Genomic DNA, 14,757 nt, shown 5'->3' on the forward strand with positions numbered 1-14,757 from the left:
ACACTGTTGGATGTTGTACTTATAGGTGGGGGAAGTTTTCTCCCAGCCGAGCTGTTGTCAATTTTGCAATAAAAATTGTTAAAACACACATGTTCCGGTCTAGAGGCTATTTGAGGCTTGGTGTCTGGAAGGAGAGTTTCCCCATTTCAGGCTTCAGTGCCAATTCTTTCCTTTTTGTGAAAGAGTTTGGCCTTGAATTTGCTTAAAATTCAGGTAGGGGCACTTTCTTGTTATAGAGGGAAGGCACGAGGCAGGCTTTGGCTTCTCACCTGAATTTAATATTGTTTTCTTTGGAGTGAAGTAGTTATGGCCTCCTGTTAGGAGCTTATTTCATCCATGGAATCTTAATTTAGTATTGAAGGCTTTGTGTACGTGTCCTGTTGAGCCATTAGGGAGGCTTCTCTGAGGGATATTACTCAGCAGAGTTTTTCTGGTTGCCATGTGTTCAGCCAGGTATATCTTGGATTTGCAGGCTTTGACATGCAGAAACCCTGTACTCAAAATTTCAGAAGAAGGAATTTCTATTTGCACAGTTCTATCATTCTTGTTTAGGATGGTTTTGTCTTTCCATTTGGATCAACTGGTCAAATTGCCATCCTTCAGAAAGTCTGGTTCTAGGGATTGGTCTAGGGAGCTGCATGTATTTATTTATTTATTTATTTTAAGTTTTTTTATACCGATTTTCCTGCATAAAATGCATATCAAACCGGTTTACAATGAAACAGAATGAGCAGGAAGTAAAATTCCTTAGTCTAATACATTTAAACATAAGTACATAAGAATATAATGAAATTACCATGCTGGGTTAGACCAAGGGTCCATCAAGCCCAGCAACCTGTTTCCAACAGAAGCCAAACCAGGCTACATGAACCTGGCAAGAACTCAAACACTAAGAAGATCCCATGCTACTGATGCCAGTAATAGCAGAGGTCATTCCCTAAGTCAGCTTGATTAATGGCAGTTAATGGACTTCTCCTCCAAGAACTTATGCAAACCTTTTTTAAACCCAGCTACACTAACTGCGCTAACCACATCCTCTGGCAACAAATTCCAGAGCTTAATTGTACATTGAGTGAAAAAATAATGTCTCCAATTAGTCTTAAATGTGCTACTTGCTAACTTCATGAAGTGCCCCCTAGTCCTTCTATTATCTAAGGGTGTAAATAACTGATTCACATTTACTTGTTCAAGACCTTTCATGATTTTAAAGACCTCTGTCATATCCCGCCTCAGCCGTCTCTTCTCCAAGCTAAACAGCCCTAACCTCTTTAACTTTTCCTCATAGGGGAGCTGTTCCATCCCCTTTATCATTTTGGTCGCCCTTCTCTGTACCTTCTCCAGTGCAACTATAACTTTTTTGAGATGTGTGTAGAGTACTTTTAAGGTATTTGAAGGTAATGAATGTGTTTCGTAGATCATATCATCTCTGTGTTATTCGTAGATCATATCATCTCTGTGTTATTCAGTGGTTCTAAGAATGGTGAAAAGGCGTCTAAGTCTTCTGTTTCCAGATGAATAAAGGCACTCCATGAAGTTAGCATGTGGCACATTTAAAACTAATCGGAGAAAGTTTTTCTTCACTCAGCGCACAATTAAACTCTGGAATTTGTTGCCAGAGGATGTGGTTAGCGCAGTTAGTATAGCTGTGTTTAAAAACGGATTGGATAAGTTCTTGGAGGAGAAGTCCATTACCTGCTATTAATTAAGTTGACTTAGAAAACAGCCACTGCTATTACTAGCAATGGTAACATGGAATAGACTTAGTTTTTGGGTACTTGCCAAGTTCTTATGGCCTGGATTGGCCACTGTTGGAAACAGGATGCTAGGCTTGGTGGACCCTTGGTCTGACCCAGTATGGCATGTTCTTATGTTGTTATTGCTCCAGCTTATATTTCTAGGGATCTGGTAGTGCCAGAAGGACTTAGAGCTCATTCAGCCAGAGGCATAGCAGCCTCATGGGCTGAGTGTAAGTTGATGTTGCCACAGAACATTTGTAGAGTGGCAAAATGGTTTTCTTTATATACATTCTCCAAACATTACAAGTTTGATGTTCAAACATCCAATATGGCTGCTTTTGGGGCAGATGTGTTGAGAGCAGGTTTTTCAGAATCCATCCCAGTGAGGGTTGCTGGAGTAAATCCCATCCATCTGGACTGGTCTGGTAAATGATAAGAAAGGAAAAATTGTTTTCTTTCCTGCTAATTTTTTTTTCCTTGAACACTGCCAAACTATTCCAGAATCCCAGCCGATTATTTTATAGGCTGCTGTTATGTGATGTATACTGTATATTTTTCAGAGAAGGGGATGTTTATTTTGTGTTGCTATTTTTCAGGTCCCCCCAGTTAAAGGGGTCAGGCCTAGGTTTTGGTTCACCTAAGAGTTTGTTAACCCCTGCTCGTTGGGGAGTATTAAGTTTTTGGCTTTGATATGAAAATACTGAGGAATTTCAGGTGGCACAGTGCCTTAATTAGGCAGTTGCAGTACATCTTTCATTCTCTGTCTTCATCTGCTAGTAGGAGAGAAAAACCCCTACCAAATGGTCTGGTCTGGTAGGACTCAAGGAAAGAAAATTAGCAGGTAAGAAACCAATTTTTCCATGAATCTACCACTGTTGACAAAACTGTATAGTATGCAAAAAAACAAGGAGGAAATTGTATCAGACAAATTCAATTTAAACACTGCACTATAAAGCCATACAAGTTAACTATCAAAATGAATGTTGGAATGTACGATTTGCTTTTAAGTTCTGATGGGGAACACATACCCCATATTCCTACCATTGTTCTAGTTTACAGAAAGACCCAGGAGCAGTTGTTGCAAATATTTATTAATATTTGAATGTTAGTTGCAGAAAATTCCTTGGAATCTTACAAACATGTTGACATGTCAAGAACCTCCTCTCCTCTGCCTGATTCATCACCAGAAAAAAGCACGTCTTTCCAAATCAAGAGTGGAATCTCAGCTGGAAATTTCTATTCAGCAATGGCAAAAAATCAGAGCATGCAGCTTGCAAATTTCACAGAGAATTCTGTGAGAAAAATGTTTCTAAAAGAAAATTCTTCACCAATCTTAAGAGGATCACGGATAGTAAGAATTGTATTTTCATTCAATTTTTCCATTAAATATCAAGTTTCAGCTTAATCTAGTGCCTTCATTAATTTTCAGGTGTACTGTTATGCACATTGAGGTAGATCTTCAAACGATATGCGAGCGCGTACTTTTGTTCGCACAGCAGGCGCGAACAAAAGTACGCTGGATTTTATAAGATACACGTGTAGCCGCGCGTATCTTATAAAATCCGGGGTCGGCGCGCAAGGCTGCGCAAAATCGGCAGCCTGCGCGCGCCGAGCCGCACAGCCTGCCTCCGTTCCCTCCCTTCCCCTACCTAACCCACCCCCCCCGGCCCTATCTAAACCTCCCCTTACCTTTGTCGGCAAAGTTACGTCCCGGGGCTTTACGCGCGCAGGCCTTTTAAAAGCCACCCCATTATATCTCCAGCAAAAGATATCAGTTGATTCTTCCTATTCTCCATTTAAGATTTTGTAGATATTATGACAGATTATCATCATATGCCTTGTAGATATTATGCCAGATCATCATCTTATGCAAATGTTACTGTCATTGCAATTATTTATTTAAGCTCATTGGCTACACACTATTCTAGTGATATCTCATAAAGAGATACAACAGCCAAAAAACAACCTAAAATTTCTTAATTAAATGCAAAGGTAACATAAAAAAGGAGGAATTAAATTTGCGGTGATGTGCCCAGTACACGGATGCTGCGTGTAACCAGGAATTCGCACACCCTGTCAATGGAGGAGGGGGCATTCAGAATTCCAATGCACTGTTCCAGCTTCCAGTGCCGAAAGTTGGTAAACATTTCAAAATAAAGCACACAGGATGTAACAACCCATTGATAAATTGGGTCCTCACTTGGGCCTAGCAGAACAGAATGTGTGGGTATAATGACTGGGCATAAGGGGAATGTGCTGGGATCACATAAACCACTGAATAGTACATCTGTAATAACAAACATACAATAACTCGATTCAAAAAACGCAACTTAAATACATCAAACACAAAGTAAACCCAAACAAAACAATACCCTGTAAACATCAATAAATATAAATCCTTCAAAATACAGGTATCCCAGATTATGATCTCAAGTCTGCCATAACCTGGCTGTGGTTTCACATAGCCCTACAATGTGTTATCACGCCTGTAACCCCATTATCCCCTAAATACCAAACAGGACACCTCTAACCTCATCTTCAAGGGTGGTAAGTTAGTAAATAAATTTAATGAATAAAACCCAAAGTTGGAATCAACTATGAGAATGATGACTACTAATAGACTAGCCTGAGTAAAGAGCCAGATCTTGAGTAACCATCTGAGCTATAGTGTATTTTTCATAAGCCACAGTTTCTTTGGATCCATATTTCAGAGATGTGGTGCAGCAAATGAAAATGCACATTTGTTTGTCAGCTTTAGTTTCACTTCCTTAAAGGAATCACTAATTGTACTGCCTGAAAAGATCTGTGTTCAAGAAGGCCAATACCATAACTGTCTCTTTTAGATATCCAAACCCATGAAAATCTTTGAAAATAATATTTAGATACTTAAAGGAGAAATTACCACTTACTTGATGATTTTCTTTCCTCTATTGAAGGCATGTAGGTCCCCACAAGTGGGTTGTGCACCACTACCTGCAGATGAAGATAGAATAAAAGCTGATGTCACAGACATACAGCCCTGCCCGGACATCAGCCTGCAAATATTCTCTGAACAAGCCAGACTGTGTACAATTTGATTATAATTGAACATGACTATTAACATTCATCCACACATGCTTCCAACCAATAGGAAATACTGAGCTCGGACAAAAGAATTAACTTTCACTAAACTGAGGGACTAGTTAAGACACTTACCAGTTCTCCAATGAGTAGCAGACATAACACTCTGTATCATACGCCCCCAAAGAGCGAACCAAAAGGCAAAAGTCGGCAGCCAAGAGTGGGTCGGGGATTGGCCTGCCTTCATTAGATCAAAGGAAATTAGCAGGTAAGTAGTAGTTTCTCTTTCCTCTGCATTCAGGGAGGCCAATCCCCACAAGCTACCCCCGAATAAGGCGGGAGGCTGCCTGCACTTGTGAAGGCTGCATCCTCCTGAGCTTGTACATCCAAGCGGTAATGCTTGGAAAAGGTATGCAAAGAAGACCACATCGCCACTCGACAAATCTCTACAGGAGAAAAATCGAATCTCCACCCATGATCGAATCTCCACTTCCTTCCAAACTGTTTTGAAGAAAATGAAGCCATCTTCACACCCTTTTGACCAAATCCCGACCAAACTGCTTCTGCTAATCCCTGGCTGATATTATAAATTGTTCCTTATCCCAGGGAATCCACCCAGACGACCTTAAAATGGCCTCCATCAAACCGCTTCTAAAAAAAACCGAACCTAAATCCCAATGACCTCAACAGTTTCCGTCCGATCGCCAACCTCCCATTCTTAGCCAAAGTGATGGAAAAACTAGCTAACACACAATTATCAGACTACATTGAAGACCACCAAATTCTGTCTCCTAATCAATACGGATTCCGTAAAGCATTAAGTACAGAAACACTACTCCTTTCTCTCATAGACTACCTCCTCTTGGGCCTTGACAAAGGCCAGGCCTATCTATTAATCCTCCTGGACCTCTCGGCTGCATTCGACACAGTCAACCACTCCATCCTCCTAAATCAACTGGCGAACATCGGCGTTACAGGCACAGCACTGGCCTGGTTCACGACATTCCTCGGGAACAGAGGATACAAGGTCAAAATACACAACAAAGAATCTTACAGCTATCATTCCTCAGGGCTCCTCCCTCTCACCCACACTCTTCAATATTTACCTTCTCCCTCTCTGCCAGCTGCTAACCAAACTGAACCTGAAACATTTCTTATATGCAGACGATGTACAGATTGTGATCCCTGTAAAAGAATCCATTAATAAAACCTTAGAATTCTGGGAAAAATGCCTGCTAGAGATCAACTACCTCCTCACCAGTCTAAATTTAATTCTCAATTCTTCAAAAAGTGAACTCCTTCTTATATCTCCTGAAAACAATAACCTTACCTCTATCCCATCGGCCAACCTACAGATTTCTCATGTAAGAAACCTGGGAGCTATCATTGATAACCGTCTCAACCTAAAATCATTCATCAACCAAACAACTAAAGATTGCTTCCACAAATTACATGTCCTCAAAAGAATTAAACCACTCTTCCACTCTCATGACTTCAGAACAGTCCTGCAAGCAATAATATTCTCTAAATTAGATTATTGTAACTCTATCTTATTAGGTCTCCCAGCATCTCATACCAAACCTTTACCGCAGCCAGAATTCTGACTAATTCAAGGAGAATTGACCACATTTCCCCAATCCTAAAAGACCTACATTGGCTACCAATTCACTACCGAATCATTTACAAATCCATTACTACCATATACAAAGTCATCCATCTCCATGCCCCACTCAACTTACAAATCCCTTTCAAAAAACATACCTCCACCAGACCCATCAGAGAGTCATATAGACAATCACTTCATGTTCCACACGCCAAAACCTTTCAACACAAATCCTTCAGAGACCGAGCTTTCTCAACAGCAGGACTACCACTATGGAACTCCATCCCATCGGACCTGCGTCAGGAACCCTGCCTACCAACATTCAGGAAAAAGCTCAAAACATGGCTTTTTAAAAAAGCCTTCCCAGACCCCAACTGATCCTTATCTCACTGACATTTTACTAGCAGACTTCACCAGTAAACTGTTAACAATTACCATCACAACTTAAATTCTACAACATTGTAAATAATTGCTCTCTCTGTTAAATTCCTATTGCCTTTTTCTTTTCTGCTCCCAGTTGTGCACCTCCCTGTTTTATTGTAACTGCAATTTTCTAACCGCGCACCTGTTAAAGTTTATTGTATTTTCACTTTGGTTTCTCGCCCCCTTGTTAAATGTAAACCGGCATGATGTGACACTTGTCTTGAATGTCTGTATAATAAAAACACTAAATAAATAAATAAATAAATAAATAATACTGTCTGGGCCCTTGTGGAATGCATTCGGATCTGTTTCAACAAAGGAATCCCAGCATCCTCATAGGCTGCTGTAATCATTTCATTAACCCAATGGGCTAGAGTTTCCGTGTCATTGGTTCACCCTGTTTGCATCCACCATGGAGCACAAACAGTCGATCAGACTTCCTGACAGGTTTAGTAACCTCCAAGTACTGCATCAGATGCCACTTGACATCCAAGGCATGCAAGAGACAATATTCATTCTCATTTCTCATCCTGTCCATCGTGGGCAAAGAAATAGATTGATTCAAATGAAACTCCAAAACCACTTTTGGTAAAAAGGAAGGCACAGTCCAAAGCTGTACGTTCCAGTAGTCACATGCAGAAACGACTTAAGGCAAGAAAGAGCCTGCAACTCAGAAACTCAAAGTGCAGAGCAAATTGCCACTAGAAAAACTTCATGGTAAGTAGCTTCAAGGACAGGCTACATAGCGGTCGAAAAGTAGGCCCCGCCAAGAAATCCAAGACAAGATTAAGGTACCACAAAGGCACACGTAGCTGCAAGGCAGGACGAAAATGCTTAACTCACTTCAAGAACCAGGACATATCCAGATGGAAAGACAAAGGCCCACCATTGACTTGCCCCCTATAACAAGCGAGAGTTGCTTCTTGAACCTTCGGGGCCAATCTGGAACCACCAAAAGCACAATTTCGGCTTGGCTTGCAATCTTTTGAGTGATCCTGCCTATCAGCGGCCATAGCGGGAAGGCATATAGCACCCCGCCCCACGGCCACACCTGACCAAGAGCATTGATACCCAGAGCTCTCTGATCTTTTCTGTGACTAAAGAAGCATGGAAATTTCACATTGAATGAGGTCATCAGCAAATCCAGAGGCAAGCGACCCCAGCGCACCACTATGAATTGAAAGGCTTTATCCGACAACTCCCACTCTCCTGGATCCAAGCCTGTCTGCTGAGAAAGTCTGCCCTTATATTATCCTTTCCAGCAATGTGGGAGGTGGATATGTCTAAGAGATGTTGCTCTGCCCATTCCATGACCACATCTATCTCCTCCGACACTTATTGGCTCTTGGTTCCACCCTGATGATTGATGTATTCTCACAGGTAAAGCAGGATGGTAGTCTTCACATATGGGTGACATCACAGGATGGAGCCCAATCATGGAACACTTTTGTCAAAGTTTCTAGAACTTTGACTGGCACCTACTGAGCATGCCCAGGATGGCACTAACCCTGCAACCAGCAGGGGTCCCCCTTCAGTCTTCTTTTTTCAGCGCAGCAGTAGCCACGCGGCTTAAGGAGCTCCACAGAGATTCCTGACAGGAATTTTCCTCACGGAATTACTATACAACTTTCTACCCCACAGGGGTCTCCCGCTTTCATTTTTACATCCGCGGTGGTCCAGTAAGTTTTTTACCCGATTCCGGTCAATTCCCTTCGAGTTTGGCCTTCATGGCCTACTGGCCGTCGACTGCACCACGGCTAAATTTTTTCACAGGCCATGGCCTCGGGGTTCCGTCGATGCCCGGACTTCACTCGCACAATGCCCATTACTGACCCTCACCAGGTATGTGTAATGTGTCTGGGTAGCGAGCATGATGTCCTTACTTGCACCAAATGTAGCCTTATGACACCTAAAGGTCGCAAGGCTAGAATGGAGAATGGAATTTCTCTTTTGGTCAAAAACCCCAAAGCCGTCCATAGCATCGACGTCGTCTGAACCGACACCGTCTACATCACACCATCATCTCCGCCAGAGGATTGTCCTTCATTAATTTTGTGAAGGAAATTGCTGAAGTGGTTCCTTTTCAACTTCAGACAAAACAAGATGATAGATGATGGAGCTTCTTCAATTTTTAGATGCTCCTAAAGAACTAAAATCTATTCCCATCCATGATGTCCTCCTGGATCTTCTCAAAAGAAATTGGGAACATCCTGGTTCTGTGGCACCAGTCAATCGGAAAGCTGACATTACATACCTAGTCCAATCAACTCCTGGTTTCCAGAAGTCCCAATTGGGCTACCATTCAGTGGTTGTTGAGTCAGCCCAAAGGAAATCCCGAAGATCCAAGCCTCATTCTTCCTATCCTCCAGGAAAGGAACAAAAATTCCTGGATGCTATAGGTGGTCGTATCTTTCAAGGGGCTATGCTTATATCCCGCATCACCTCTTATCAACTTTATATGACCCAGTACAACAGGGTCCTCTTTAAACAAATACAGGACTTTGCTGAATCCCTACCTCAACAGTCTCAAGACCAATTACATGCCCTAGCTCAAAAGGGTTTAGAAGCGGGAAAGCATGAGATAAGATATGCCTATGACGTTTTTGACACCGCTTCCAGGGTTTCAGCAACAGCCCTTCCTGCAAGGCGATGGGCCTGGCTAAAGTCATCCGACCTACGGCCTGAGGTACAGGATAGACTATCTGATTTGCTTGCACTGGAGATAATCTTTTTGGTGAGCAAATACAAAAGACAGTGGCGCAACTCAAGGATAACCATGAGACTCTTCGCCAACTCTCCTTGCTACCTTCTGAATATCCTACTAAGCAAACATTCAGAAAGGAGCCCAAGAAATCCTTTTACCGCCAAAGGAAATCTTATCCTCCTCCATCCAAAGGTCGCTCTACTAAGCCTTATCAGAACGGCCAGTCCAGGCAACCTCGCAGGCAAAAGCTGCAAACAACTCCTCAACCAGGTCCAGCATCTGGTTTTTTACTTTTTCCTAGAGAGCAGCATTCAGACTCCACTAAAGCATGTACCAGTGGGAGGCCAATTGTGCCACTTCAGCCACATCTGGCACTCAGTCACCACAGACCAGTGGGTGCTCACCATAATAACTCAAGGTTATCATCTTAACTTTCTTGCCGTTCCACCGGACTCCCCACCTCGACTGATGTGAGGAACATCAGACCATTCACCGCTCCTGGAACAGGAGATTTCCCTCCTCCTCCAGTCCAGAGCGATAGAGCCAGTGCCCTACTCCCAACAGGGCCTCGGATTCTACTCTTGGTATTTTCTAATCCCAAAAAAGTCAGGTGGCGTTCGCCCGATACTAGATCTTCAGGCCTTAAAAAAGTTCCTCCAAAGAGAAAGGTTCAAGATGGAGACCTTGGGTTCCTTCCTCCCCCTTCTACAAAGGGGAGACTGGCTCTGCTCTCTAGACCTCCAGGACGCTTACACATATATCGCAATAACTCCGTCTCATCGCAGATTTCTGCGATTTCTCGTAGGCCCAAAGCACTACCAATATCGAGTACTACCATTCGGCCTAGCCTCTGCTCCACGAGTCTTCACCAAGTGCCTCGTTGTAGTAACAGCGTTCCTCAGAACTCAAGGTGTCCACGTCTACCCCTATCTTGACGATTGGTTGATCAGGGCTCCACACAGCAAGCTGTTTTGACGTCCCTATGTCTCACCTTGCACACCCGGATCTCTCCGGGGTGTCTCATCAATTATCAAAAGTCCAACTTGTTCCCATCGCAAAACCTGTCGTTCATAGGAGCAGACTTGGACACCGTCAAGGCAAAGGCATTTCTTCCTCGAGAACGAGCTCTCATCATCTCCTCTCTTGCCCACCAGCTGCAGTCTCGACAGCACTCCACTGCACGTTATGTTCTGGTCTTGCTAGGACACATGGCGTCCTCAGTACACGTCACTCCCATGGCTTGTCTCGCCATGAGGATCCTACAGTGGACTCTAAGGTCACAGTGGATTCAGTCATCTCAACCACTATCAGCTATTGTCCACATAACCAACCCACTTCGTCTATCTCTAGCTTGGTGGAGGAATCAGGCCAATCTCCTTCAAGGCCTGCCTTTTCAAGCTCCAGACTCTCAAATAACCCTTACAACAGATGCCTCCATCATTGGTTGGGGAGCACACATTGCCAATTTACAAACTCAAGGGTCTTGGTCTCCAGAGGAAGCCAAACACCAAATACATTTCCTGGAGCTTCGAGCAATCAGATATGCTCTCAGGGTTTTTCAGGATCGTCTCTCCAATCAAGTCATCCTGATCCAGACGGACAACCAGGTGGCCATGTGGTACGTCAACAAACAAGGAGGAACAGGCTCCCGCCTCCTGTGTCAGGAGGCTGTGCAGATATGGGTGGAGGCCCTCTCCCACTCAATGTACCTCAGGGCCACCTACTTGCCGGGAGTGGACAATGTGTTGTTAGACAAGCTGAGTCGCACCTTTCGAGCACACGAGTGGTCTTTCAACCCCACAGTAGCAGTCTCGATATTCCAACGTTGGGGTTACCCTCACATAGACCTCTTTGCGTCACCTCAAAACCGCAAAGTAGAGAACTATTGCTCTCTCACTCGCAGCCAACACTCACAGCCCAGAGATGCGTTCTCCCTCTCATGGGCCACTGGTCTCCTCTATGCATTTCCTCCACTTCCACTTCTCTCGAAGACTCTCGTGAAGCTACGTCAGGTCAGGGGAAACATGATCCTGATAGCACCTCACTGGCCACGTCAAGTGTGATTTCCGATTCTTCAGGACCTCTCCATTCACAGGCACATTCCCCTGGGGAAGGACCCGCATCTGATCACTCAAAACAACGGATTCCTACGCCATCCCAATCTTCAGGCCTTGTCTCTGACGGCATAGATGTTAAAAGGTTAATCCTTCAAACACTTAACCATATTTATTTATTTATTTAGCATTTTTATATACCGACTTTCCAATAACAGAATTACTGATCAACTCGGTTTACATTATAACAGAACAATCACATTTACAAGTAAATGTCTTACAATGAACATATATGAACATATGGTTACAATGAACCATATGTGAGGACTAACATCCTGCTGTCCTGTGAAAACACCTGTTACAGGTAAGCAACATTTGCTAATCCAGCCTATGCCACCCCAATCTTCAGGCCTTATCCCTGACGGCCTGGATGTTGAAAGGTTAATCCTGCAGCCTCTCAACCTTTCGGAGCCAGTTTCCTGTGTCCTGCTTGCTTCACGGAAGCCTTCCACGAGAAAATCTTATCTTTACAAATGGAACAGGTTTAATTCATGGTGTTCTTCTCAGTCCCTTGATCCCTTTACCTGTTCCACCACGAAGTTTCTAGACTATCTCTGGCACTTGTCAGAATCAGGTCTAAACTTCCTCCATCAGAATGCATGTCAGTGCGGTGGCTGCCTTCCATAAAGGTGTCAGGGACGTTCCTATTTCGGTACAACCCCTTGTAACACATTTTCTGAAGGGCTTGCTTCACCTCAAGCCTCTACTGTGTCCTCCGGCCCCTTCTTGGGACCTCAATCTGGTTTTGGGTCGGCTCATGAAACCACTTTTCGAGCCTCTCCAATCCTGTCATCTTTGCTTTCTCACATGGAAAGTGTTATTTCTGTTGGCAATAACATCTGCCTGCAGAGTTAGTGAGTTACAGGCCCTAGTTACCTCTCCGCCTTTCACTAAACTTCTGCAGGACCGGGCGGTACTCCGCACTCACCCTAAGTTCTTGCCTAAGGTAGTATCGGAGTTTCACATTAATCAATCCATCATACTACCACCTTCTTTCCCAGGCCCCATTCCAATCCAGGGGAGCAGGCTCTGCATACCCTCAACTGCAAATGGGCTCTAGCATTCTACCTAGACCGTACAGCTGCCCACAGGCAAAGTACTCAATTGTTTGTTTCCTTTGCTTCCATCAGATTAGGTCAACCTGTGGGTAAGCAGACTCTCCTCCTGGCTAGCAGACTGCATTTCTTTTTGCTATCAGCAAGCAGGCATTCCACTTCAGGACCGTATTAAAGCACATTCGGTCAGGGCCATGGCAACGTCTGTAGCGCACCTTCGCTTGGTGCCACTTCCTGATATTTGTAGGGCTGCTACCTGGAGTTCTCTCCATACCTTTACAGGCCATTATTGTCTAGACAAGGCTGGAAGACAAGATTCCATCTTTGGCCAATCTGCCTTGCGCAACCTTTTTACAACTTGATGTACCAACACCCTTCCGCCTGCCCGTTAGGGTTCAGGATGCCCTCTACCATATTCCACCCCAGTTGTTGTGCCTGTTTCACGTCTTTGGGTACATTTGGTGCATATTCGGACATCCTCAGCTCGATACTCACCCATATGTGAGGACTACCATCCTGCTTATAGAAACATAGAAACATAGAAATGACGGCAGAAGAAGACCAAACGGCCCATCCAGTCTGCCCAGCAAGCTTCACACATTTTTTCTCATACTTATCTGTTTCTCTTAGCTCTTTGGTTCTATTTCCCTTCCACCCCCACCATTAATGTAGAGAGCAGTGATGGAGCTGCATCCAAGTGAAATATCAAGCTTGATTAGTTAGGGGTAGTAGGGGAAGTAACCGCCGCAATAAGCAAGCTACACCCATGCTTATTTGTTTTACCCAGACTATGTTATTCAGCCCTTATTGGTTGTTTTTCTTCTCCCCTGCCGTTGAAGCAGGGAGCTATGCTGGATATGCGTGAAGTATCAGTTTTTCTTCTCCCCTGCCGTTGAAGCAGAGAGCTATGCTGGATATGCGTGAAGTATCAGTTTTTCCTCTCCCCTGCTTGACCTGTGAGAAAGCAAAATGTTGCTTACCTGTAACAGGTGTTCTCACAGGTCAGCAGGATGTTAGTCCTCACGAAATCCACCCGCCACCCCGCGGTGTTGGGTTCGTTACCTTTTCTTATTTTTATTTTTGGCACTTACTTTAGCTTTCAAACAAGACTGAAGGGGGACCCCTGCTGGTTGCAGGGTTAGTGCCATCCTGGACATGCCCAGTAGGTGCCAGTCAAAGTTCTAGAAACTCTGACAAAAGTGTTCAGTGATTGGGCTCCATCCTGTGATGTCACCCATATGTGAGGACTAACATTCTGCTGACCTGTGAGAACACCTGTTACAGGTAAGCAACATTTTGCTATCTACCATTGTTGCATTGTCCAACATTATCCTGACCGCCCGAGCCTGTAGACAGTTGGCGAACATCAAGCACACTAGCCAAACTGCACTTGTTTCCAATCAATTGATGCTCCACTGACATTCCTCGGCACTCAAGCAACCTTGCACCAGCAACTCCTGACAGTGAGCCCCCTCCCCCAACCCTGAAGACTCACATCTGTCATGAACCATTCCAGCATCTCTAAGGAAACTCCCTTCATGAGATGATCCACCTGCAACCACCACTGTAAGTGGATGCCCACCTCTAATGGCAAGTGAAGCCTTACCATGTAGTACTGAGATTACAGACTCCACCAGAAAAGCAACAGGCGCTGAAAAGACTGCATATGCACTCTTGCCCAAGGACAACCTCCAAGGTGGCTGCCATCAAACCCAGCAGCTGAATATACGACCACACTGTTGGGCAAATAGCCCTTCTCAGAGATTGAACTTAAGCAATCAACTTCTGAATGCGACTCTCCGGCAGAAACATTCTGCCCTGCTTCATATCTATTTATTTTTATTTATTTAAAACTTTCATATACCAACGTTCATAGACATATCACATCGGTTTACAGGTAACAGGGGAATAATATTTTGAACCGAGAGGGAAAGATAAAGTTACACGTAACAGGGATATAGAAGAACTTGGGAGAGTAGGAGAAAATAAAGGGTCAAGTGACCTAGGAGAGGATTTTTCAAGAGATAAAACAATAACTATAATACAATTGCTTGTAGACTTC

General features: G+C 43.9%; 1 protein-coding gene across 8 annotated transcripts in view; it reads left to right on the forward strand.

Moving 5' to 3' along the window:
* SYCP2 (synaptonemal complex protein 2) overlaps window positions 1-14,757 on the forward strand; it is a 752,024-nt gene that overhangs the window by 631,763 nt on the left and 105,504 nt on the right. For all 8 annotated transcript variants that reach the window (XM_029611557.1, XM_029611556.1, XM_029611555.1 and 5 more), the window contains one exon: window positions 2,846-3,087. In XM_029611557.1, coding sequence (XP_029467417.1) covers window positions 2,846-3,087 — 242 coding nt within the window. The remainder of the gene's footprint in view (window positions 1-2,845; window positions 3,088-14,757) is intronic.

This window comes from Rhinatrema bivittatum, chromosome 8 (genome assembly GCF_901001135.1).
Source record: "Rhinatrema bivittatum chromosome 8, aRhiBiv1.1, whole genome shotgun sequence".
Lineage (NCBI taxonomy): Eukaryota > Metazoa > Chordata > Amphibia > Gymnophiona > Rhinatrematidae > Rhinatrema > Rhinatrema bivittatum.